This window comes from Myxine glutinosa, chromosome 5 (assembly GCF_964187855.1).
Source record: "Myxine glutinosa chromosome 5, kmMyxGlut1.1, whole genome shotgun sequence".
Taxonomy (NCBI): domain Eukaryota; kingdom Metazoa; phylum Chordata; class Myxini; order Myxiniformes; family Myxinidae; genus Myxine; species Myxine glutinosa.
In genome coordinates, this window is record NC_136265.1 from 97,858,701 (window position 1) to 97,884,421 (window position 25,721).

Below are 25,721 nucleotides of genomic sequence, written 5' to 3' on the forward strand. Positions count from 1 at the left end.
ATATACCAACACAAATCATTAATAACAAATTTATTATTGTCGCCAAAAGCATTTTCAGCCCCAAAAAGCAACCTATTTACATTATCATTCCTTTGTAGTTGAAATCTAATTTTAAGACCATACAAAACTTTATCATAATCACAAAATCCAAATATACCTTTCAGAGGTACAGCTATGGTAAAACTATTCTCTACTTTTGTTTCATCATTATACATTGACTTCCTTTGCCTATAACCAGGGTCAGCATTTGTTCCCGTTGACATATCAGGAATAAAACCTTCAACAGCTCCCTTACCTATTCTATCACTAAACGAATATCGTGTAAATTTCATCATTTCAGATGTAGCAGAGACATAATCAACCGCTTCAACCTCTTGTGTTCCAATATACAGGCGGACACTATCAAACATTTTCCAGAAGAAATCATTTACGAGTGTAGCATTAGTATTATTCGCAGCCTTAGTGAATTTAAATTGACACAGCAAGAAACTATCGGCTAGATTCAAGTAAGTTTGTTGATTATTTATTTCAAAACTTTTTGTTCCATTTGAATTCCAGTCTGTTCCTGTTTTAGCATTTACCTAAAAATAGTCTTCCTTTTTAGTGGAGTTTGAAATGATAATCGTATCATCCAAATCATAGATACTATCAATCGCTTCCATACTTGTATTTATATGGCATTAAAATTGTTGAAACCCTGACCCAAGTATTTTAATGATTTTTTGTCGTTCTTGTGAAGATAGTTGAGTTTTACCTTTTTTTATTTCTTTGATTGCTTGTAATTTATGAGACTCCTTTTGAGCATCTTTTATACTCTTTATAGCACCCGCAACTGAGCCCACGGCAGAAGCAGTTGAACCAATTAGGTCTTTATGTTTAAGAATGGTTGAACCAATACCCATTAGAGTATCAATTATCCCTTCTCCTTTATTTTTAAATTGATGTCCCACACCCTGTTGTCTCTTTGGTTTATAGTATCCTCTACCAAGAAACATACATTCACCCTTATAGTGTGGTGAAAGGAACATCCCATCCCCTGTAATTACTTTATATTTTCCCAACTCGTGTTTTCTCACAATAACCATTATTTATTTATTGAAAAACTTCACGTAGGTGAATTCTGATGGATATAATTTCTTCATTAAAGGAGATCATACGATTATCTTGATCGGTTATCCTAAAATTTACTCTGTATATGGTTTTTCCTGACACAGGTAAATAGACAAGATTTTTTGGTTCCATATTAAATTTATAACCAATCGGGGTTGAGTATGCGCTGAATGAAAATATTGTATTTGTTCTTATTCCATCGTTATAAGCACCATCAATCAAATCACAATGAATTAATACTGAATTTATACCGGAGGATATTTGAATGACATTATCACTGTAAAACGTTCCGTTAGTTTCAATCTTTTTTGAAGAGAAACCCAATAGCTCTCTAAACGATTTTTCAATCGTGAAATCAACTTTATAATTATTTTAAAGTTTAATAGTTGATTTTGAAGTGTGTTTTTGAATATCTATCACAATATTTTTTGGTTCATCACCTTTTTCTTTCATAAGGCGAGAGACTTCAGAAGATATTTGAGAAATCTCGTAAGCTCTGGGTGAAACTGTTTTAGTTTTGTACCCACTTCCTGGATTATAACTAAACTTGTTGTTTTTCTCTGTGATATTAAAAAGTGTATTGTAAGTCTCCATTGACAACAAAGAAGCCTCATATTCTTTTGTGGGGTCAAGTTGTCGTGGGTAAGGGAATGAAGCTGTGTAATCACTCGTGAAATTAAAACTAAGAATTGTGCTTCTCATCTTATTTAATATCTAATGAAATATCTTTGTATTGACATTTATTAATTATTTTCATGTTCATCAACTGATCTAAAATGGCGGATGCTTCATTAAAACAATTGTTGTTTCCAGCCTTCTTACTACCTAACAACAATAATAACCTATTAACTAATTGTGATGGGTCATTTGGAAGAAAGCTAACACCCGAACCCAGCTTACTTAAAGCATCAATAATATGTTTCTCCTTCTCATTCTTCTTACTTTTACCGGCAACAGAAACTCCATAATCAAGTGAGTTTAGTAAATCAATATATACCCTATCTTCCGCATTTTCCATATCAAGTGGTTCATCAAAATATTTTGAACCGCTGAATCCGGAGTTTGTTAGAAGAAACATCTTGGAGTTTCAAAAAGAAACAAACAACCATCTTGGAGTTAATTCAACATTTGGTTGAGCAGAACTTAAGAACACCAATTTATCATTAAATATCAATAACTTTTCTTTCACAAGATGGAACTGTGCTGGTTCTTCTGTTGGAATGAGACCTGTTCTGGTTTTTGAACCCGCCGAATATTCATTGTTTTGAAGAGCTTCCACAACATAATTAGGTGGTTGATTTACCTCCAAGTTTCCGAAATAATCCTTCATCATCATATTCTAATTCTCCAAGTTCTTTCTCTGTCATTTGACTAAAATCTTTGAGCATTTGAAGTTTTTTCGGAGTAAATTCTACCGTGGGAACTGAAGGTGAAATCGTTTGTTGAGTTTTTTAAAGTGGTTAAAAAAATTTCTCTTGTTTTCTTTCAAAGGCTTCTTCACCAGTTCGTTTCTGTCTCCGTTTCTTCTTTATCTCTTCCTGTTGCTTTACAACTTTTGAAAGCAACTCTTGATGTTCTTCAAACTTTCTTGCTCTTTCTTCGGTAATCATCTTCTGTATTTATTTATTGAAAAATATCATTTAATGAATTGTAAAGGTCAATGGGAAAATTTTCTTTTTCTTCGTCATTATAGTAAATGTGTTGAAATAAAAGCTTTTCTTTAAATATTTAATCAAATTCTTTATTGGTATTAATACGAGTTGTTATTTCTTCTTCACTAATACTTGTATCTCTGCTTTTCATACGTTTGCGTTGTCTCCTCATCGATATCAAAACCGAATGATAAAATCGTAACTCCATCACCACACAAATATTTAATAATTTGTCTCATTCCTTCAGGATTAGTTTCTAAAATCCCAAGACCATTAGATTTTACTTTATTTAACTCACTCTTACAATGTGAATATTTTGTAGAACCAAGAGAGACCTCCTCAAATATTTGACCTTCGTTCCTCAATCGCATATGTTCCTCCATTGAAATGTAGTAATAATCTTTCCCTTCTATTTCTCCTGGTCGCATTGCTCTGGTTGTAGTACCTACAAAACGAATCATAGGGTGTTTTAAAAAAAAACTTACAATCTTTTCATTTTTACTATTCAAGAGTTTAGATTTATGAAAGTTCTTTCCTGAAGCAGATTTACCCACAAGATTAATAATAGTTGTCATTTATGTGTGTAAAATATCAGTTAGTATCTCATCTTGTTTCAAAACAATATATTTATATTTTCCAATCGTGTGTTTCATATAATTTTCAAATTCCTTTTTACTACATAACGTCAAGCAATTATCTCTCCAAAAATTATTTAAATCTATTGAATTTAACTTAAATAAAATAAAAGTATTAGCATTGTTTCTTATTGAGCGACGAGGGAGTTGAAAATATGACTGACTAAGATAAATACAATTACAAGAAGAATGTCTCCCTCTTGTATAGTAGCTATCCATTACTGTTTGGTTTCTCTCATTAACACAATCGTCAAAGATAACGAGGTTCTTTTTTGATTTATCTAAATCTTGAGGTGAAGGTATGTCATCCGTATTATCACTGAGAATACAAGTTATGGGTTTTGATTTTGATTTCTGTGTATCACAAAATAGTTGTATTATATCCTCAATGTTGTAATCATTTAGTTTGTTTTGAAGTTTAAATAAACCGATAATGTCTTCCTTTTTAAGACCCGCATTAAAACCTTGTGATAGTAGTTGATACTCGGGTTGAAAACTTGACTTCGTAAAAATTATTAAATTATCATAATCTAAAAAGTTGGGGGTAAGGAGCATCTTTAAAAGCAAACAGGTTTTTCCACATCTGCTTGATCCAACTATTAGACATCTTAATGAATTTGGAAGATTTTTATGGTTGTTAAATTTTATCTTGTTTTCCCAAGCGGGTAAAAAATCATTCATTTATATATTTGGAAAACAAGTCATCTAACTTTTTTTGAGCTATTTTAGAAACTCTATATTTTATCCTGAGTTCAGGTTTAATTTCAAAATAATTCATTATTTTATTTATATAGTATCTTGTATTAACATTTCCATTTAAATTATTTTGAATAATAAATATCATTAAACCGTTATACATTTCCTCAATACAAAGAGTCTCTTCCCTTGAAAGAAATGGTGTATTATCATCATAATACTTAACATTCATCTATCTTATTAATCTTGTAAAGTAATTCATTTTTGGTTCTAATTTTAAAGTTATATATATATATATATTTTTTTATTATCATTAATTAGAAGATAATCATCGAAAATACATTGTTTATATGAACCCTCATTATTAAGCCCTATTCTATCACAAGCCGGACAATTCTCTAATTTATCATATGGAGAGTCTGGAAATTCTAAATATCCTTCTATCATATTTATATAGTAAATTTTTACTTAAACTAAACGCAAGTTTATTAGCTAATAAATACAATGTTTCAAAGCACAAAAGACAAATTTCAATCAATCTCTACTTCGGTGGAAGATATAGAAAAATATGTCAAAGATGTTAAATTGAACAAAGAGAAATATGGAAATTTTTGGGTAAAACCAGTTATGGAAAATAACATGAGCCCCTCTCTTTCATTTAAAGGAAGAGCTCTAACTATACCTGGAAAGACATCCATTAAAGTAAATCTCACAAAAGTTTCTCTACTCCTGGCAATTTATTCAAAGCTTGAAAAAGTGATCGATCGTGATACTTTGAAAAAGTGATCGATCGTGATACTTTGAAAAAGAATGATAAGACCATTAATAATTCTAGAGGAGACATTTGTATTTTATTTAATAATCCAAAGGGTGTAGATCTAAGTAAAATGAATGATGTTAATATTTCTGGTGAAATGTCATTTCGTTCTATGATAGTTAGAGATTATTTAAAGATAACTTTTGATATTAAAAATGTAGAGATTGAATCTGTTAATGAAAGAAAGTATATAGATATCGATGGGAATATTTTTCCTGCTAATTAAATATGAGTCATTACAGCAGAGAAGATTTTACTATTTTATTGAACTCGGACGATAGTGATGATAGTATTTCATTGAACTCGGACGATGGTGATGATAGTATTTCATTGAACTCAGATGATAGTTATGATGCTAATAGTTTGTGCTCAAATGATAGTTCTGAGAGTAGCTTTATTGATGACTCTGAGTATGATTCTGAGTATTCATGTGATAGTTATGACTCAGATGATTCTGAGTGAAAAAGTGTTTTAGTTTAAGTATAGTTTCATATCTAAAAAGCCTGTAAAAAGGCACTTTCTTCTATAAGTGTTTTACTTTAAGCACAGTTTCATCTTTAAAAAAGTCTCTAAAAAGGTGTTTTACTTTAAGTATAATTTTGCTCTATAAATATGATCAAAGCAACATATTGCGACGTTTGTGAACAAGAATATAAACAATACAAAAGACACCTTAAAACTAACAAACACACATTTAATCTACTTCACCTACTATCTCCTATTCAGAAGGAAACAAAACACTGTTCTGCCTGTAATAAAAATATCCTCAAGAAAGGCTTCGAAATACATCTTAAAACAAATCAACATTTATCAAATTTTATCACAACTAAAAACTCTGATGGCGCATTCAAAGGATATATTAAAATAAGAGTCTTTAACTTCAAACCTCCTGAACCAGAGTCTATAGTTGATGCTGTCGAAATATTTAAACCTGCTGTTCAAACGTTGATTGAAAAAACACTAAAAGAAATGAAACCACTTTAATTTTATATGGGAGTAAAATTAGAAATGACAAAGGACGAAGGAGTTATAGATACACCATACATGAGAACTGAGCCACACTTTATATCTTCATATCAAGATTTTAAAACATCAGGAGTCTATGATGAACTTATTAAACAAGAGCAAGATGTGGATAATTCAATCGTAGGAAGTGGATTCAATATAGGAAAAAATATTTACATGGACATTCATATTCTTAAATCAGATCCTCTAAAAGCTTCTTCTTATATTGATTTACCCAGTGTTATCAAAAATAGAAAAGCAGTTATCAATATCAAAAATAAAGACAATAAATGTTTTCTCTGGTCTATTCTAGCACACTTACATCCTCCACATTTTCATGATGAAAGAGTATCTCATTATAAAAAATATGAGAATACATTAAATACGAAAGATCTAAAGTTTCCGATGACTTTAAATGATATTCCTAAATTTGAAAAGTTGAATAATTTATCAGTTAATGTTTATGGTCTAACAGAAACAAACAACATTCAGGTTTTAAAGCTTTCTGACAATTGTAAACAAACTCATATTAATCTTCTATATTTTAATTCAGACGAAAATTCACATTATACATACATCAAAGATATTACAAAATTAATAAAACCACAAGTATGTAAAAGAACAAATAAAATATATATTTGTATGCGTTGTCTTAACTTCTTCCATACACAAGAAAGATTAGATAAACATTCAAATTATTGTGGTGAACATAAATCAACGGTAATCAACATGCCTAAAAAAGGTTCAAAGATCACATTCAAAGATGAAAAGAAAACAATGAAACATCCATTTGTTATTTCTGCTGATTTTGAAAGTATTTTAGAAAAAATTGATACTCCTTCTCCAGATCCAAAAGAATCATACACAAATAAATATCAAAAACATACTCCTTGTGGTTTTTGTTATTATATCAAATCATCCGTTGGTGATGAATATAACAAGTTAGAGGTGTATAGAGGCTCAAATACTCCAGAGGAGTTTGTGAAACGACTAGAAAAAGACTGTGTCCGATTAACCAAGATAATGAGAGAAACCAATAAACCAATGTCCTTAACAAGTAAAGAAAAAAGAGAATTTAGACAGCCAAAGGTTGCCTGTCATATTTGTGAGAAGAAAATTGGTAAAGGTCTAAAGGTTAGATCGAGACCATTGTCATCTCACTGGTAAATATAGAGGCCCGGCTCATCAAAGTTGTAATATTAATTATCAACTCCCCTCTTTCATTCCTGTTTTTCTTCATAACAACGCTCATTATGATACACATCTATTTATCAAGGAACTCTCAAAGACTTCTGGAAGTATCTCAGCAATTCCAAACACGGATCAGAAATACATTTCATTCACAAAAACAATTCACACATCTCCTATTACTCATATCAGATTTCTTGATACATTTAAATTCATGGCAAGTCCATTGGCTAACTTGGTTCAAAATCTAAAAGAGTTTCCATGTCTTTCAGAGTATTTTTCAGATAAAGATTTTCTAACACAAAAGGGAATTTACCCCTATGACTATATGGACTCATTTGAGAGATTCAATGAAACACAACTTCCTTCAAAAGAAAATTTCTAAAACAAATTAAACAACAGTCATATATCTGATAAAGATTATGGACACGCACAAAATGTTTGGGAAAAATATAACATCAAGAATCTTGGCGAGTATCACGATTTGTATCTCAAAACTGATGTGCTTTTATTGGCCGATGTATTTGAAGCCTTTAGATCTGTTTGTCGCACTGGATATGGATTGGATCCTGCTCACTACTACACAGCACTTGGATTGGCCTGGAGTGCGATGTTGAAAATGACAAAACAAGATTTGGATTTGATAACCGATGTTGATATGCTTTTGATGATTGAAAAGGCAAAGAGAGGAGGAATTTCACAAGTCTGTTCAAAGAGATATGCTAAAGCAAATAACAAGTACATTCCAAATTATGATCCATCGGTAGAGAGCTCCTACTTGATGTATTATGATGCGAACAACCTGTGTGGCTGGGCAATGTCTCAGGCTCTTCCTTATGGAAAACTTAGATGGGTAAAGGAAAAAGATTACAAAAAGGTTTTACAAGATGTATGTATCTCTACACAAAAAGAATTGGATGATTCAAAGGTTGGTTATTATTTTGAGGTCGATTTGAAATATTCAGAGGAACTTCATAACCTACACAAAGATCTCCCATTTGCTTGTGAAAAGGAAAGTCCAAAGAAGGAGTGGTTAAGTGATTATCAACAATCATTTAATGTAGGTGAATCAACAGAAACATTACTTACTACATTATATAACAAGAAAAATTATGTTCTACACCAAAGACATTTGCGACAATATTTATCAAAAGGTCTAAGAGTAGAGAAGATCCATAGGGTTCTAAAGTTCAATCAGTCATTGGCTAAAGGAGTACATTGATTTTAATACACAAAGAAGAACAGAGTCAAAAACAGATTTTGAGAAAGACTTTTATAAATTGATGAATAATGCGGTCTTTGGTAAGACCATGGAAAATGTGAGGAAAAGACAAAATATCAGACTATCAACATCTTGGAAACAAGCATCAAAATTAATTAATAGACCGAGTTTTACTGGAGCTGAGGTCTTTACTGAGAACTTTTGTGCGATCCATTTGATTAAAGAGAGTATTGAAATGGACAAACCTATTTATATTGGAACATCAATTCTTGATTTATCAAAGTCATTAATGTATGATTACTTTTATAATAACTTGAGGAAGAAATATCAAAATGATGTTAATCTACTTTTATGGATACAGATAGTTTTATTTTGCAAATTAATACTGATGATGTTTATTCAGACATGAAAAAGGACATTCATATCTATGACACTAGTAATTACAGTCCAGAGAGTGAGTTGTTCTCTTCTAAAAATAAAAAGGTGATTGGGAAGTTTAAGGATGAATTAGGAGGAATTGTCATGAGTGAATTTGTGGGATTGAGGTCTAAGGCTTATGCTTATAAATACATTGTGAATAACGTTGAAAAGACTGATAAGAAGTTAAAAGGTGTAAAGAAAAATGTTATTAAAGAAACAATAAACTTTAAGGATTACTAGGGCATGCCCGTACTATATATATATCTAAAATTATATCCCCCCCCTCTATTTGCATGAAATGGTTTGGTCCATTCGCAAAGCCAAAGCGAACGGCTCGCGAGTACGGTGACAATCCCCCCCCTCTATTTACATGAAATGGTTTGGTCCAAAGCGAACGGCTTGCGAGTACGGTGACAATCCCCCCCCCCCCCCCTCTATTTACATGAAATGGTTTGGTCCAAAGCGAACGGCTTGCGAGTACGGTGACAATCCCCCCCCTCTATTTACATGAAATGGTTTGGTCCAAAGCGAACGGCTTGCGAGTACGGTGACAATCCTCCCCCTCTATTTACATGAAATGGTTTGGTCCAAAGCGAACGGCTTGCGGAGTTTGGTAAAGAAATCGCCATAGCTCGGTAACTACTTCTCCGATTAATATGAAACCTTGAAAAGGCACATCCTCGGGTCCCCAGCAATATACCTGGCAAGTTTCAAGTATATCGGACCCGTGGTTGTCGAGAAACAGCGGTCACAGACAAACACACAGACACACAGACACACAGAGATTACTGGAATTATAGATAGATTATAACTGTTTAACAACAAAGAAAGAAGAGTTTAGAAAGATTAATGGAATAAGAAGTTATAAACATAAATTATATTCAGAAGAGGTGAATAAGAAAGCATTGGGGGCTTTTGATGTTAAGAGGTTTATTTTAGAAAATGGAATTGATAGTCTCCCTTATGGTTATATAAGTATATAAGTGATAAGTTTAAAAAGGAGGGGGGGAGGGGAGGTTAGGGATTTTAACGGGCTACCGCCGCCTTTTTACTATTATATAAATGATAGAACCAAGTACCAACCAGACTAAAGAGTGGAGGTGTAATCAACCTTGGTATATAAATGGTAAACATAACGAATGTGAAAAATATCAAATAGGTATAATTGAAAAGACAACTGTGAAAAAAATTTACAAAACAAATAAGAGAATTAATTTAAATACCGGTGAATTGGGTAAAAAAGATGGAAATATTTTTGAGTGGACGGAAAACTTTGATGGTTGTCAGGAAAATATATACTTTAATTTTAAAATGGTATGTGGCACTGGAGGCGCTCAAACAAGAACATTGAGGGAGGTTTACCATTTTATCTTAGCTCAGTTAAAATATCTTAATAAAGAACCAAACTCAAACATCTTTTTTGTTAATATATTAGATGGTGAAGGGAGTGGCAAGAGAATTAAATTATTTCCCACGCATAAACAAATATTTGTAGGGTCGATGTTTGAGTGGTCTACTCAGGATCATTGATAGTAAGATTACCATAAGACCAAGGGGGAATCATTGTTTGAGTGGTCTAATGAACAACATTAAGGATAGGTGTCAAAAGGCTAAAAGGTTCGTAAAGAGGTGAGAGGAAAATTAGCATGTAAGTGAATGGGTCGATGTTTGAGTGGGTCAAAGATAATCTGCCAGATGATATGTAGAAGAAGGATTATAGGTCCATCAGGGAAAACAAATATTTGTCGTGTTTGAGTGGTCTAATGAACAACATTAAGGATAGGTACGATAGACAAAAGGTTCATAAAGATTAGGGTGGGAGAAATAGAGGTGTTAATGGGCAATGAGGTTAAGAGGAAAATTAACATGTAAGTCAATGGGAAAATGAGTGTGTCCCAGAAGCAACATATATACACTACTCACTGGGCCCAGAACACTGCCTTGGGGAACTCCAGCCTGAACAGGAAGAGGAGATGAGAGAAACCCATTCAGGGCCACACGTTGACTACGACGAGAGAGGAAGTCCGCCAGCCATGCGTGGAGATTTCCATGGATACCAAAGGAGGAGAGTTTGGTGAGCAGAACGGGGTGCCAGACCGTATCGAAGGCACGTGATATGTAATGGATGGTTGTGGGTGGTTTTGGGTGGTGGTGAAATTCCACTGAAGATGTGGTCAGGTCGGAAGCATCTCATAACATCGAGGCAGTTTATACAGAACATAATGCTTTGATATCATAATGTTTTCACATGACGCCATTCCTGAGGGAAATGTTTTATTTTCTCTCCAAGAAAGATTTAACGTAAAAAAATTTTTTTAATGATTTCTATTGATTTTAATGCAATATTTTTTTAAATTTTTTTTAAGAGTATGAAAACAGCTATGCATGTGACACAAAACTGCCTGCATTTGATAAAAGTTACTTTTCCAGATTTATTTGTGAAAGCGGAAGTGAAAACTGAGCACGACATTGATGTTCACCTGGATCGACCCGAACCAAATGATGCTGAAGCTTCTTTCCTCAAGAACTATCCCCGTGAAGGTTTCTGTCAATGAATGTCTATACATTTTGATTTGAGCAGTTTGATGATGAACTCTGGTGTTAAGAAAAAAAAACACGATGTTATGTTTTAATTGCTTTAAGAAATAACCACATGGTAAATCAATTTCTCAAACATCAATTATCCCCTTCATGATTAAATAAAATATTTTAGCCAACAATAATTAATATACCTTGTTGTATCCTATTGTCCTCTATTTGTGCAATCATCAATTCTGAGGTTTTCATTTGACACCTGTTATTATAGACCCCAATGGACTTTGTCCAATACGGGGGTTTATGGATTGGGTCTCGGCCGTCCGTCCACAACCTTATCTCGGAGATGTGTGGACCGATTTTGTTCATACTTGGCACAAAGACAACACATGATGGTGTTCTTATGCATGATGGAATTTTTTTTTTTTCTCTCCAAGGAAGATTTTAATGTTTTGGTTGAAATTTTGATTATTTTAATTTTTTTGTCATGATTTTGATGCAATATTTATCTTTTTTGCAGCAGCCCTGCATGTGACACAAGAGTGCCTGCATTTAATAAATCTTACTTTTTCAGCATTATTTGTGGAAGTGAAAACTGAGCATGACATTGATGTTCAATTGGACCGACACGAACCCATTGATGCCGAAGCTCCTTTCCTCAAGAACCATCCCCATGAAGATTTCTGTCAATGTCTATACATTTTGATTTGAACAGTTTGATGATGAACTCTGGTGTGAAGAAAAAAAACAAAACATGACGTTATTATTTAATTGCTTTAAGAAACTAGATGGTATTGATAAAATACTTACCCTGCGCAGCCAACTTGGTGTGAGGCAACTGTTCTGTTTTTTAAGTTTTTTTTTTTCTTGGATCCAATATGGCTGCCAGACCACATGAGCAATGACATCATAAATTTATATTCTCTAATCTAATTGTTGCATAGATCATGCTCAATAAATTTAAAACTGATCAGACTGAGCGTTGGGCCTTGTCGAATTATGATGTCATAATAACGGCACCAATGACGTCATCGTTATCAATACAATGAATGATGGAAAAGCCTTTTGGTCAATATCAGACAGTTATATACAAGTACACAGTTGCATAAACAAATACAAAAAAATCACCAGACATTTGAATACAAATAAATCAAACAATTCCGGAAGTGTACGAAGTTGGTAGTACGGCTTCTTCATCCTGATCGGCATTGCAGGTAACTCAAAAACGTGATGAACGCCACATTCACCCACCAGCATATACACTGTTGGTCATAAAGGTGGAATTTTTTTTTTCAACAAATTTTCATAGCATCATTATTTCAATCTAAATTACCATTGGCATTTATGGTGCATATAACCACTTTTCTTTATTATTCTGTCTCTTACGCACATTTGACAGTGATTTTTATTAATTATCAGTCCTAATCAGTTGGTGGCTTGAGCGTAAAACGACAATGACGACAATAGACAGTAAATTAAGGATCATGACACATTTCTTTTTATTCTCTGTCAGTTTTCCAGACAACATTTTTTGGGGTGATTTCATGGATCAATTTGCATCACAGTAGAGTCCTTGTTGTTACTCAGTCACTAATAACGGGTATGTCCACCCCTGGCACTAATCAGGGCGTGCAGACGTCGTGGCATGCTGTCCACTAGCTTGTTGACGACGTCAACAGGCATAGCATCCCATTCTTCCCTCAGAGCGTCGGCCAACTCCTGCAAAGTTTGAGGAATAACATCTCTGTCGTTGATGGCTCGGCCTTGGGCATCCCATGCATGCTCTATGGGGTTCATATCCGGCGAGCAAGCTGGCCATGGCAACTGCTCCACGCCCTCTGCCTCAAGGAATTCCCTTACTGCAGCGGCCCTGTGCGGTCTAGCGTTGTCGTCCTGCAGTCGGAAATTGTGTCCATACACTCCTCTTGCATGTGGAAGGCAGTGGTACTCCAAGATATCCCAGTACACGACGGCGTTGACGTTTCTGTCCGGAACCACCAGTGGCGTTTTCCCTCCATAATGGATGCCGTCCCATATCATCACTGAGCCGCCACCACCTTGTCGTCTCGTGGATGCAGTCATCACGAAGGTTCTCCCCGGGTAATCGACGAACTCGTTGTCTCCCATCTGCACGGTCAAGGATGTAGCGGCTCTCGTCCGTGAAGACAACATGTCGCCAGTGTCCAGGATGAAGCCTTCTGTGCTCCCTAGCCCAGCGAAGACGAGCAACTCTGTGGCGAACAGCCAGGCATGGACATTTAGTCAACCGTCGTGCTCGGTAACCATGTTGGAGCAATCTCCGATTAACGGTTGACCGGGAAACGTTGATCCCATGATGTCTCCTCCACAAGCGACGAAGACGACTCGTCGGCATTTTCCGGTTTCTGCGGCAGAGATTCAACAGTTGGCGATCTTCTCGTCTCGTGGTTAATCTTGGACGTCCTGGAGGTTTCCGCGGCCGCACATTCCCTGCCTCACGTTGACGTTTCAGGATCTTACAGACTGTACTCTGTGATATCCCGACGACATCTGCGATATCACTCTGTTTGTAGCCCTCCTGCCGCAGTGCTTCCACTCTCTCGCGTATTGTTGGTTCCGTTGGACCAGGCATAGCCCCGGGAATGTCTCTACCGATTTTTCTTGCAAACGGTACAAGGAACTCGAAAAAAAACCAGCCTCGTTAAACACAGTGTTGAATCAGGGAAAGGGACAGAATATCACATGCATGGGCTTTTATAGTCCCTAACAAAAAAAATTATTACGTAATACACATCTTTTTCAATGTTATCATATCACCTGTGTAATGGGGAAACGTTATGTAATCACTCAATTACCCTTTTGTTTACACGAAGACTGTCAAATACCAAAGAAACTGTGGAATCATGTCAAAAATATTTTATTCCATCTTTATGGCCAACAGTTTATATGAACCCCCTTCCTCTCCTACCTCCCCCCCTCCCCTCCCCTTCTCCCCCTTTGCTCCCCTTCTCCCCTTCCCCCCTTCCCCCCTTCCCCATTTACCCCCCTATCCCCACAACCCCCTCCCCCACCCCTCCCCTTTCCCCCCCTCCCCCCATCCTTCCCTCCCCCCCCCTCTCCTCCCTCACCCTCTCCTCCCTCACCCTCTCCTCCCTCACCCTCTCCTCCCCTCTCCCCCACTCTCCCCTCCTCCCTTCCCCTTCCCCCCTATCCCTCTCCTCTCCTCCTCTTCCCCCCCCCCCTCTCCTCTCCTCCCCTTCCCCCCCTTCCCCGCCCGGCAACGCCGGGTACTTCTGCTAGCATTCGATAAATGTCAAACAACACAACACCAGAATGATGTCGACTACAAAGCAGAATATCCACTATCTAAACAAATCACATATTTAAACGATTCGGAGGTCAACAAAACCGATCACTTCGGGTTCGGTCGATCTCCGGCTCAGGAGAATGTAGAGGACGCTCTACCTCCTCTTGTGGCATCTCCTCGATTGTCTGGAGATTTTGCAGAGTGGGCGGCAAGGATACTATCTCTGGCAAACCCTTGATCGGTACCGCACTCCTCTCGGAAATCCCTTCAGGTGACTTTACCTGCGACTCAGGTTCCCAAATTCTATCCACGACCTCCCCACGTGGCGCTAGATGACGAACTGACATGGTGGTCTCGTGACCATCGGCTAAGCGAACATGCGCGTACTCCTCATTCGTCTCGAAGATTCACTTCATCCACGAGCGGCTCATATTTGCTTTGACGTATGGATCGACGTAGCAATACCGGTCCTGGTTCTGACAACCAGGTCGGTAACGAGTGTCTACTAAAACTCTGACGACGAAAGGAGAACATTCGTTCATGTGGGGTTATGTTAGTAACCGTGCACAATAAATACTGGATAGAATGTAACGTGTCAGGCAGCACCATTTCCCACTGGCTGACCGAAAGATCACGTGACTTGAGTCCCATGGAAACTGCCCGTCAGATTACGCTGTTGTAACGTTCAACGATCCCATTGTCAATTCCCACGTTCAACGTAGTCAACGTGTGGCCCTGAATGGGTTCCTTTCATCTCCTTTTCCTGTTCAGGCTGGAGTTCCCCAAGGTAGTGTTCTGGGCCCTGTGCTTTTTCTGGTCTTCATCAATGATCTCTCTGACTCTCTTGAAAATCCAGTCTGTCTCTTTGCTGAAGACTCTACTCTCTGTCGCTCCATTCCTCATCCCTCAGATCGGCAGTCTGCAGCCTCCTCACTCTCTGCAGACCTGGACAAAATCACAGACTGGGCAAACAAGTGGAACATGTCTTTCAATCCTGACAAATCTCACACTCTTACTATGTCTCTCCGAAAAGATCGACTGGACAACCCTCCCATCTACTTTCTCAACAATCCTCTCCAAGAAGTTCTGTCGCTGAAGCTTTTGGGTCTCACTATCTGCCATGATCTTTCCTGGGAAAACCACATTTCAAATCTGGCCTCCAAAGCCAGTTGCCGACTGGGCATCCTCCGTCGTGCGAAGTCCTTCCTTGGCACACCTGAGCTCCTCGCCACATACAAGGCTTTCATCCGCAGCTCAATGGAATACTGCTCTCCCCTCTGGGCTGGTTGTCCTGCCTCACACCTAGCTCGTCTTCATGCTGTTGAAACCAAAGCGTTCAGAATCATTGGAATCTCCCGCGATGAAGCTAACTCCAAGGGCCTTTCACTCACTCACCGCAGGCAGGTTGGTGGTCTTTCCGTCTTCTATCGACTCCTCTCTGGCCTTGCCCCCCCAGCTCTCTGGGCTCTGTCCCCGAAATGTTCCGACAGGTCGCACAAAATCTGCCTGCAACCCTCTTATGGTTAAACTGCCAAAATCAAGACTCTCTGCTCACCTTCACTCCTTCATTCCTCTTTACTCCCGCCTTTGCAACAAACTCCCTCACTCTCTTCAATCCGACTCCACCCTCCAGGTCTTTAAAACAGCTGTTCACCACCATCTCTTATCTTCCCCCATCCAAAACCAACGAGATGGAAGGGAAGTGCTGTGAGAATGGTGAAGGGTAGGCAGGGACAGAAATACAAGTTTGTGTGACAAGGGTGCCCGGAGGGCGTGAATGGTGTTGGTGTCCTGTTTTCTGAGGAGTTTGTGGACAGTGTGGTGAGTGTGACTAGAGTGAGTGATAGGTTGATGATGGTGAAAATGATGATTGGAAAGCGCTTCGTGAACGTCATCTCCGCAGGTTGGTCGGAGAGATGAAGAGAAGGACAAGTTCTGGTGTGCGATAGAGAAGCTGATGGAAAACATGAAAGATGAGGAAGTTGTTGTGGTAGGAGGAGACCTAAATGGACATGTGGGAAGGAGTATGGACGGTTTTGAGGGAGTTCATGGGGGTTACTGATATGGTGTGAGAAATGGAGAAGGTGAAAGGATTTTGGAATTTGCTGTTGGGGCTGATTTGTTGATTTGTAATACTCAGTTCCAGAAAGGGGATAATAAGCTTGTTACATACACGTCAGGTGGGACGACGACAACTCTTGACTACCTGATGGTGCGTAGGCGAGATAGGGGGCACCTCCGGGACAAAAAGGTGATCCCGGGGGAGGAGGCTGTTTCACAGCACCACTTGGTTGTCTGCGACACAAGGGTGAAAGGTGCGAGGAGAGCTCGGCGGGTGAAGTACCAACCGAGAATGAAGGTGTGGAGGTTGAAAGAGGTGACAGTAAGGGAGGCATTAAAAGAGAGGCTGAGTCGGGTAGAGGATGATGTGGTTGAGCTTAAACGTGGTTGGATGTCAATGAAAGATAGTCTGTTGGGAGCCGTTGGTGAGGTATGTGGATGGACAAAAGGACCACCGAGGCACTCGGAAACATGGTGGTGGGATGATGAAGTTGGAAAGAGGATTGACGAGAAGAGGAAGAAGTTCAAGGAGTGGCAGAAGGCCAAGGGTACGGGAGCAGAAAAAGCAGATCATGAAAGTTATAAGGCAGCCAAGAAGGCTGCAAAGAAAGAGGTTGCAAAGGCGCAGGAGACATGGAGGAAAATGTTCGGAGAACGCTTGGATTCGGAAGAGAGTTAGAGAGCGGTATTCCGGATTGCAAAGCAGATAGCGAAAGAGAGGTGTTATGTGATGGGGGTGAGTTGCTTGAAGGATGAAGTGGGACAAATTGTTGTGGACCCAGATGGAATTAAAGGAAGATGGAAAGGATATATGGAAATGATGTTGAATACAGAGAATGAATGGGATGGCAACATCGAGAGTAACCCAGTTTTAGGACCGGCAGAGAAGATAACTGAGAAGGAAGTTGAGGAAGCGATAAAAGCAATGAAGAGTAGAAAAGCAGGAGGGCCAACGGGAGTTGTGGGAGATATGTTGAAGGCAGCAGGAAGTTGGGGTGTGAAGAGAATGGCAGAGATCTGTAATCTGGTGGTGAAAGAAGGTCACATTCCAGTGGATTGGGAACTGAGTACCCTCGTCCCTCGACACAAGGGGAAAGGTGACCCTCTGGAGTGTGGCTCGTACCGAGCGATGAAGTTATTGGAGCATGGAATGAAGGTATTGGAAAGGGTGTTGGAGAGGAGGATAAGGAAGAAGGTGAAGATCGACGAAATGCAGTTTGGATTTATGCCAGGAAGAGATATGACAGACGCGCTCTTTATTGTGAGGCAGTTGCAGGAGAAGTACATGGAGAAGAGGAAGAAGTTGTTTCTTGGGTTTGTTGATCTGGAGAAAGCATTCGATGGGGTTCCACGCGAAGTATTGACATGGGCTTTGAGGAAGTTAGGAGTGGAGGAATGGTTGATCAGAGTAGTGATGGCAATGTACAAAAGAGCGCGCACAGTTGTAAGGACAAAGGACGGGAATAGTGGTGGGTTTGAGGTGAAGGTGGGAGTGCATCAGGGGTCGGTACGAAGTCCACTACTATTCATAGCTGTGATGGAGGTGCTGGCTCAGAACGTAAAGGAGGGTTTACCGTGGGAGTTGTTGTATGCAGATGATCTGGTGTTGATTGCAGAAAGTATGGATGGACTGAAGGAGAAGATGAACAAGTGGAAGGAATGTTTGGACACAAAAGGCCTGAAGTGAATCGGAAAGACGAAGGTGATGGAAAGTGGTAAAGCATGTGGTGAGGTGGAAAGAATTGGGAAGTGGCCACATGTTGTGTGCAGGAGGGGTGTCGGAGTGAACTCCATTCAATGTACAATGTGCGCTGAGTGGGTTCATCAAAAATGTTGTGATTTGAGAGGGTCATTAACCAGTGTGGCAGCTACATTCAAATGTAAGGTGTGCACAGAGGGAGCTGCAGATGGAGGAAATGATGAGTTGGATCTTGGAGACGGCGTGAAGCTGGAAGGTGTGAAAACATTTTGCTGCCTCGGAGACATGCTGAATGGAGAAGGTGGATCAGACTCGGCAACGGTTGCTGGAGTGAGATGTGCATGGAAGAAGTTTCAGGAACTGAGTGGTGTGCTGATGAGCAGGGGAGTGTCGTTGAAGCTGAAGGGAAAGGTGTATGCTGCGTTGTGATTGTGATGTGTGATGTGTGAGAAGTGTTGTGATTTATGGGAGCGAGACATGGGTAATGAACGAAGAGCAGCAACGAAGGCTGGAAAGGGTGGAAATGTGAATGGTTCGGTGGATGTGCGGAGTATCGTTGAGAGAGAGCGAGACAAATGATGAATTGCGAAAGATGATGGGAATAGAGCATGTGATTGATGCTGTGAAGAGGAACAGGTTGAGATGGTTTGGTCATGAGTTGAGGAAGGATGAAAGTGACTGGTTGAGAAGAGTGATGGAAATGAATGTGGAAGGAAGTAGAGGACGGGGAAGACCGAGAAAGACTTGGCTAAAGATGGTGGAAGAAGAAATGCGGGCAAGGGGGTCAACAAGGAGAGATGCAGAAAATAGGGCAAAATGGAGAAGATTGTCATGGGGACCGCAAGGCTAACTCCTGCTCTGGCAGGGAAAATGGCCTTAAAATGCATGTTGTTGTTGTTGTTGTTGTTGTTGTTGTTGTTGGGTGGTGGTGAAATTCCACTGTAGATATGGTCAGGTCGGAAGCATCTCATAACATCGAGGCAGTTTATACAGAACATAATGATTTGATATCATAATGTTTTCACATGACGCCATTCCTGAGGGAAATGTTTTATTTTCTCTCCAAGAAAGATTTAACGTCAAAATTTTTTTTTAATGATTTCTATTGATTTTAATGCAATATTTTTTTTAAATCTATTTTAAGAGGATGAAAACAGCATGCATGTGACACAAAACTGCCTGCATTTGATAAAAGTTACTTTTCCAGATTTATTTGTGAAAGCGGAAGTGAAAACTGAGCACGACATTGATGTTCACCTGGATCGACCCGAACCAAGTGATGCTGAAGCTTCTTTCCTCAAGAACCATCCCCATGAAGGTTTCTGTCAATGAATGTCTATACATTTTGATTTGAGCAGTTTGATGATGAACTCTGATGTTAAGAAAAAAAAAACATGATGTTATGTTTTAATTGCTTTAAGAAATAACCACATGGTAAATCAATTTCTCAAACATCAATTATCCCCTTCATTATTAAATAAAATATTTTAGCCAACAATAATTAACATACCTTGTTGTATCCTATTATCCTCTATTTGTGCAATCATCAATTCTGAGGTTTTCATTTGACACCTGTTATTATGGACCCCAATGGACTTTGTCCAAGACGGGGGTTTATGGATTGGGTCTCGTCTGTCCGTCCACAACCATACCTCGGAGATGTGTGGACCGATTTTGGTCATACTTGGCACAAAGACGACACATGATGGTGTTCTTATGCATGATGGAAATTTTTTATTTTCTCTCTTCAAGGAAGATTTTAATGTTTTGATGGAGATTTTGATTATTTTAATTTTTTTGTCATGATTTTAATGATTTTGATGCAATATTTATCTTTTTTGCAACAGCTCTGCATGTGACACAAGAGTGCCTGCATTGAATAAATCTTACTTTTTTCAGCATTATTTGTGGAAGTGAAAACTGAGCATGACATTGATGTTCAATTGGACCGACGCGAACCCATTGATGCCGAAGCTCCTTTCCTCAAGAACCATCCCCATGAAGGTTTCTGTCAATGTCTATACATTTTTATTTGAACAGTTTGATGATGAACTCTGGTGTAAAGAAAAAAACAAAACATGACGTTATTATTTAATTGCTTTGAGAAACTAGATGGTATTCATAAAATACTTACCCTGCACAGCCAACTTGGTGCGAGGCAACTGTTCTGTTTTTTTAAGGTTTTTCTTTTCTTTTCTTGGATCCAATATGGCTGCCAGACCACGTGAGCAATGACATCATAAATTTATATTCTCTAATCTAATTGTTGCATAGATCATGCTCAATAAATTTAAAACTGATCAGACTGAGCATTGCGCCTGTCGAATTATGATGTTGTGGCGGACACGAAAGCTCACTGGCGCGAGGGCATCATTCCGCGCACCAAGTGGGCGGCGGCCACGCCCAAGGGGTAGGCGTGGCCGTGGGATATAGACCGGGCGTGCAGCCCGGAACGCTCCAGTGTTACAGTGGAGCTCTTGAATAAAGACTCTTACAACTTGCCGCGTTGTCCGCTTCCTCCTTGCTTACAAGCAGCGCGCGTAACACCGCGCTTCATTGGTGACCTCCGACGTTCTGGACAGCCGTCACTGACCACCCGAACCCGCCACAGCCATGGCATCCAACGCGGTAGCGATAAAGCTCCCCGAGTTCTGGGAAGCTCAGGCGGAGATCTGGTTCCTGCAGGCCGAAGCCCAGTTCAGGCTTCGAGGCATCACGGCGGACGAGACATGTGACTGCCACATGGTCGCCTCCCTCAGGGCCGGCACGGCCGTCCGCGTCGTGTCGGTCCTGAGGAACCCACCGGCCGACGACAGGTACGAGGCGATCAAGCGTCTCCTCCTCGCCACGTTCGTCCTCACGGTGGACGCACAGGCCGATCGCCTCTTGGACCTCCCCGAGCTCGGTGACACGCGACCGTCGGTCCGAATGGACCATATGCTGTCGCTCATGGGCGACGAAACCCCGAACGCTCTATTCCGGGCGTTATTTCGACGCCAGCTGCCGGCACGAGTACGCCTCGCGTTGGCCGGTTCCGCGACAACGGAACCCCGAGCGCTTGCGGCCGAGGCCGACAAGTTCTACGCGGCTTTGGACACGCAGGCGAGTTTCGGTGCGGCCATAGCGGCTCCCGAGCCCGAAACTGCTGCGGGTGCCCACCCCTACTACGCGACGCACCGCGTAGCCGCTGAACCTCCTGCGGGTGCCCACCCCTACTCTGAGGGGCGCCTCGTGGCGGCCGCCACGCCCCGCCCACCACCACCGCGGAAACCGCGGCCTCCGGCTTCGCCGCAAACCTGGTGCCATTTCCACGCTAGGTTCGGCCACGAGGCCCGGCAATGTCGCCCACCGTGCTCATTCGGCAGGTCGGGAAACGCCCGGGCCGGCCCTCGGTAGTGGCACTGAGCGCCGGCCGATTAAACAGCCTCCTGTACATAACGGACACCTTATCCGGGCGCCGTTACCTGTGCGACACGGGAGCGCAGGTGAGTGTCGTTCCCGCCGGTACGTCCGACAAGCAGACCGCGGGCCGGGCCCCGCTCTGCTTGCTGCCAACGGTACGCCCATTCGCACATACGGAAAACGCTGCCTTTCTCTGCGGTTCGGAGGGCAGGTTTTCCGATGGTCGTTCGTGACTGCCGACGTGCCTACGGCATTGCTTGGCGCGGACTTCCATTGTGCCAATGGCCTCTTGGTGGACGTAAAGCACAGAAGGCTTGTCCAGGCCGAAACGATCAGCTCGCTCGCTTGCGCGCTGCCCGCCTCGTTGAGTGGCTCATCGAGCGGCTCGCCGAGCGGCTTGCTGAGCGGTTCGGTTCCGGCCAGGTTCATATGCACGCTTCCGGCAGCGGACGAATTCACCCGCCTCCTCGCCCGTTTCCCGGCCCTCATGAGGCCCACCTTCTCGGCGGGGACCGTCAAGCACGGGGTGGAACATCACATCCCCACCGCCGGGCCACCGGTCGACGCCCGGGCACGCCGCCTCGAGCCGACGAAGCTCGCGGTTGCTAAAGCCGAGTTTGCTGCGCTGGAGCGGCTCGGCATCGTGCGGCGCTCCGAGAGTGCTTGGGCGTCGCCGCTCCACATCGTGCCCAAGCCCAGCGGGGAATGGCGACCGTGCGGGGACTACCGCCGTCTCAACGACGCCACCACCCCCGACCGCTACCCCGTCCCCCATATTGAGGACTTTTCCGCCCGCTTGGCGAATATGTCCTTCTCGAAGGTGGACCTCATACGCGGTTACCACCAGGGTCCCCATCAGGCCGGAGGACATCTCGAAGACGGCTGTCATCACGCCGTTCGGTCTTTTCGAATTTCTTCGGATGCCCTTCGGTTTGAAGAATGCGGCTCAGGCGTTCCAGCGCCTCATGGACAGCGTCTTGCGCGACTTGGATTTCGTCTACGTCTATCTGGATGACATCCTCGTCACAAGCGCGTCCCGCGAAGAGCACCTCCACCATCTCCGCACGCTCTTCAAACGCCTGGGCCAGCATGGCCTGATCGTGAACCCCGCCAAGTGCCGGTTTGGTGTCACTGAAATCGACTTTTTGGGGCACCGCGTCACCAGGCATGGGGCCGTCCCCCTACCGGCCAAGGTGGAGGCGGTGAAGGGGTTTCCACGCCCCCGCACGATCAGGGGGCTCCAGGAGTTCCTGGGCATGGTAAACTTTTACCATCGGTTCCTGCCCCGCATCGCCCAGCTCCTGCGCCCCCTGCACGAGGCCCTCCGAGGGAAGCCGGGCAAAGGTGACCAGCTGGACCAAGCAGATGGACGCGGCGTTCGTGGGCGCGAAGCTCGCCTTGGCTAACGCCACCATGCTCACGCACCCGGCGCCCGATGCACCGATCGCCCTCACCACCGACGCCTCGGACTACGCGGTGGGTGCGGTGCACGAGCAATGGGTGCATGGAGCTTGGCAACCGCTGGCGTTCTTCAGCTGGCAGCTTCGCCCGCCCGAACGCCGATACAGTACCTTCGACCGCGAGTTTCTTGGGCTCCAACAGGCGGTCAGGCACTTCCGCCATCTGCTCGAGGGCCTTGCGTTCACGGCCTTCGTCGACCACAAGCCACTGGTGTTCGCGATGGGCAAGGTCGCCGAGCCGTGGTCGGCCCGGCAGCAGCGTTACCTCTCGGCCGTGTCCGAATACACGACGGACATCCGCCACGTCGCGGGGAAGGACAACCCGGTGGCAGATTGCCTTTCCCGGTCCGTTGCCCACGCGGTCCACCTCGGCATCGACTATGCCCGGATGGCGGCGGACCAGGCCGCCGACCCCGACGTCCAGGCCTTGCGGACCACCGTTAGGGCCTCCGCGTCACCGAGGTGCCGTTCAACGGCGCGGGCACGGCCCTCTGGTGCGACGTCTCCCTCGGGCGGCCTCGCCCCATCGTGCCCGCGGGCTGGCAGCGCCAGATTTTCGACGCCATCCACGGCCTGTCCCACCCGGGCACGAGGGCCTCCCAGAGGTTGATCGCCGACAAGTTTGTCTGGCATGGCCTCCGGAAGGCCGTCGGCGGCTGGGCCAGGACGTGCCTCGCGTGCCAGCGCGCGAAGGTGCACCGACACACCCAGGCCCCATTGGCCCCGTTTGCGGTGCCGGAACGTCGGTTTGACCACGTTCCTGGTGGGCCCTCTGCCCCCCTCGCGGGGTTTCACCCACGTCCTGACCATGATGGACCGCACCACCCGGTGGCTGGAGGCCGTGCCTTTGGCGTCAACGATGGCGGCGGACGTCGCGCAGGCGTTCATCGCCACCTGGGTCGCCCGGTTTGGCGCCCCCTCGGACATCTCATCCGACCGCGGCCCCCAGTTCACCTTGGAGCTCTGGGGGGCGGTCGCGCGGGGGCTCAGGGTCCAGCTGCACCGCACCACGGCCTACCACCCCCAGGCTAACGGCCTGTGCGAGCGGTTCCACCGCTCGTTGAAGGCCGTGCTTCGGGCGACCCTCCGCGAGGGCGGGTGCGTCGACAGGCTCCCCTGGATGCTGCTGGGCCTCCGGACGGCGCCCAAGGACGACCTGCGCGCATCCGCGGCGGAGTTGGTCTTCGGGCAACCGCTGTGGGTGCCGGGCGAGTTCCTCCCCGACTCCACGGCACCATGGTCCGCGGCGCAGGAGCGCTCCGCGCTGCAGGAGACCGCCCAGAGGTTCGCCCCGGTGCCCACGGCGCACCACGGGCATCCACCTACGCACGTCGCCCCGGAGCTTCGCATTGCGGAGTACGTCTTCATCCGGCACGACGCCCACCAGACACCACTGCGGCCCCCGTACGACGGGCCTTTCCGCGTGCTGGAGACCGGGGTGAAACATTTCACCTTGGACATCGGCGGCACTCCTGACCGTGTCTCCGTAGACCGCCTCAAGCCGGCCCACCTTGACATGGACCACCCACCGCCGGTGGCTCGGCCCCCGTGTCGGGGCCGCCCCCCGGCGGGCGGACCCCCGGCACCGCCCGGCCCCGCCGGCACGCCGCCCCCCGAGCCTGCACCCATCCCGGGTGCAGCCGGAGGCATCCCAGCTGGCATCCCTGCACCCCGGACGCCGCCAGTCGCCAGAGGGCGCTTCGGCCGGGTCATCCGTTTGCCCCGCAAACTGGCCCTCCAGGTGCGCGGGAATTCTGGGGGGGGGCACGTGTGGCGGACACGAAAGCTCACTGGCGCGAGGGCATCATTCCGCGCACCAAGTGGGTGGCGGCCACGCCCGAGGGGTAGACGTGGCCACGGGATATACACCGGGTGCGCAGCCCGGAACGCTCCAGTGTTACAGTGGAGCTCTTGAATAAAGACTCTTACAACTTACCGCGTTGTCCGCTTCCTCCTTGCTTACAAGCAGCGTGCGCAACACCGCGCTTCAATGTCATAATTACGGCACCAATGACGTCATCGTTATCAACGCAATGAATGATGGAAAAGCCTTTTGATCAATATCAGGCTTCATCTATCTATAATTCCAGTAATCTCTGTGTGTCTGTGTGTTTGTTTGTTTGTCTGTGACCGCTGTTTCTCGACAACCACGGGTCCGATATACTTGAAACTTGCCAGGTATATTGCTGGGGACCCGAGGATGTGCCTTTTCAAGGTTTCATATTAATCGGAGAAGTAGTTACCGAGTTATGTCCAAAAAACGATTCAACCAATCAGAGAGCAGCGAGCTATCACGTGTGCCGAACGTGGCGAACAGACTCTGCCTCGGACGGCACATTTGAGAGCGTATTCATTTATTTCACGTTGGCAAACTATGTTGCCGCTATGTTGGCGTTAAACTATGTTTTAAAACTAATTAAAACTAATTTGCGATTCTTTCGCTTTCCTGCGCGTTTGTGCACGCTATGGCGATTTCTTTACCAAACTCCGCAAGCCGTTCGCTTTGGACCAAACCATTTCATGTAAATAGAGG

At 43.4% G+C, this 25,721-nt stretch overlaps 1 protein-coding gene across 1 annotated transcript in view; it reads left to right on the plus strand.

Annotated features, from left to right (window-relative positions):
* The window catches only part of LOC137410976 (uncharacterized), a 405,982-nt gene that overhangs the window by 42,394 nt on the left and 337,867 nt on the right, over positions 1–25,721 (plus strand). Inside the window, exons 3-5 of the mRNA XM_078778383.1 lie at positions 11,176–11,286; positions 19,534–19,644; positions 20,226–20,330. Of these exons, the coding sequence (XP_078634509.1) occupies positions 11,176–11,286; positions 19,534–19,644; positions 20,226–20,330 (327 nt within the window). The remainder of the gene's footprint in view (positions 1–11,175; positions 11,287–19,533; positions 19,645–20,225; positions 20,331–25,721) is intronic.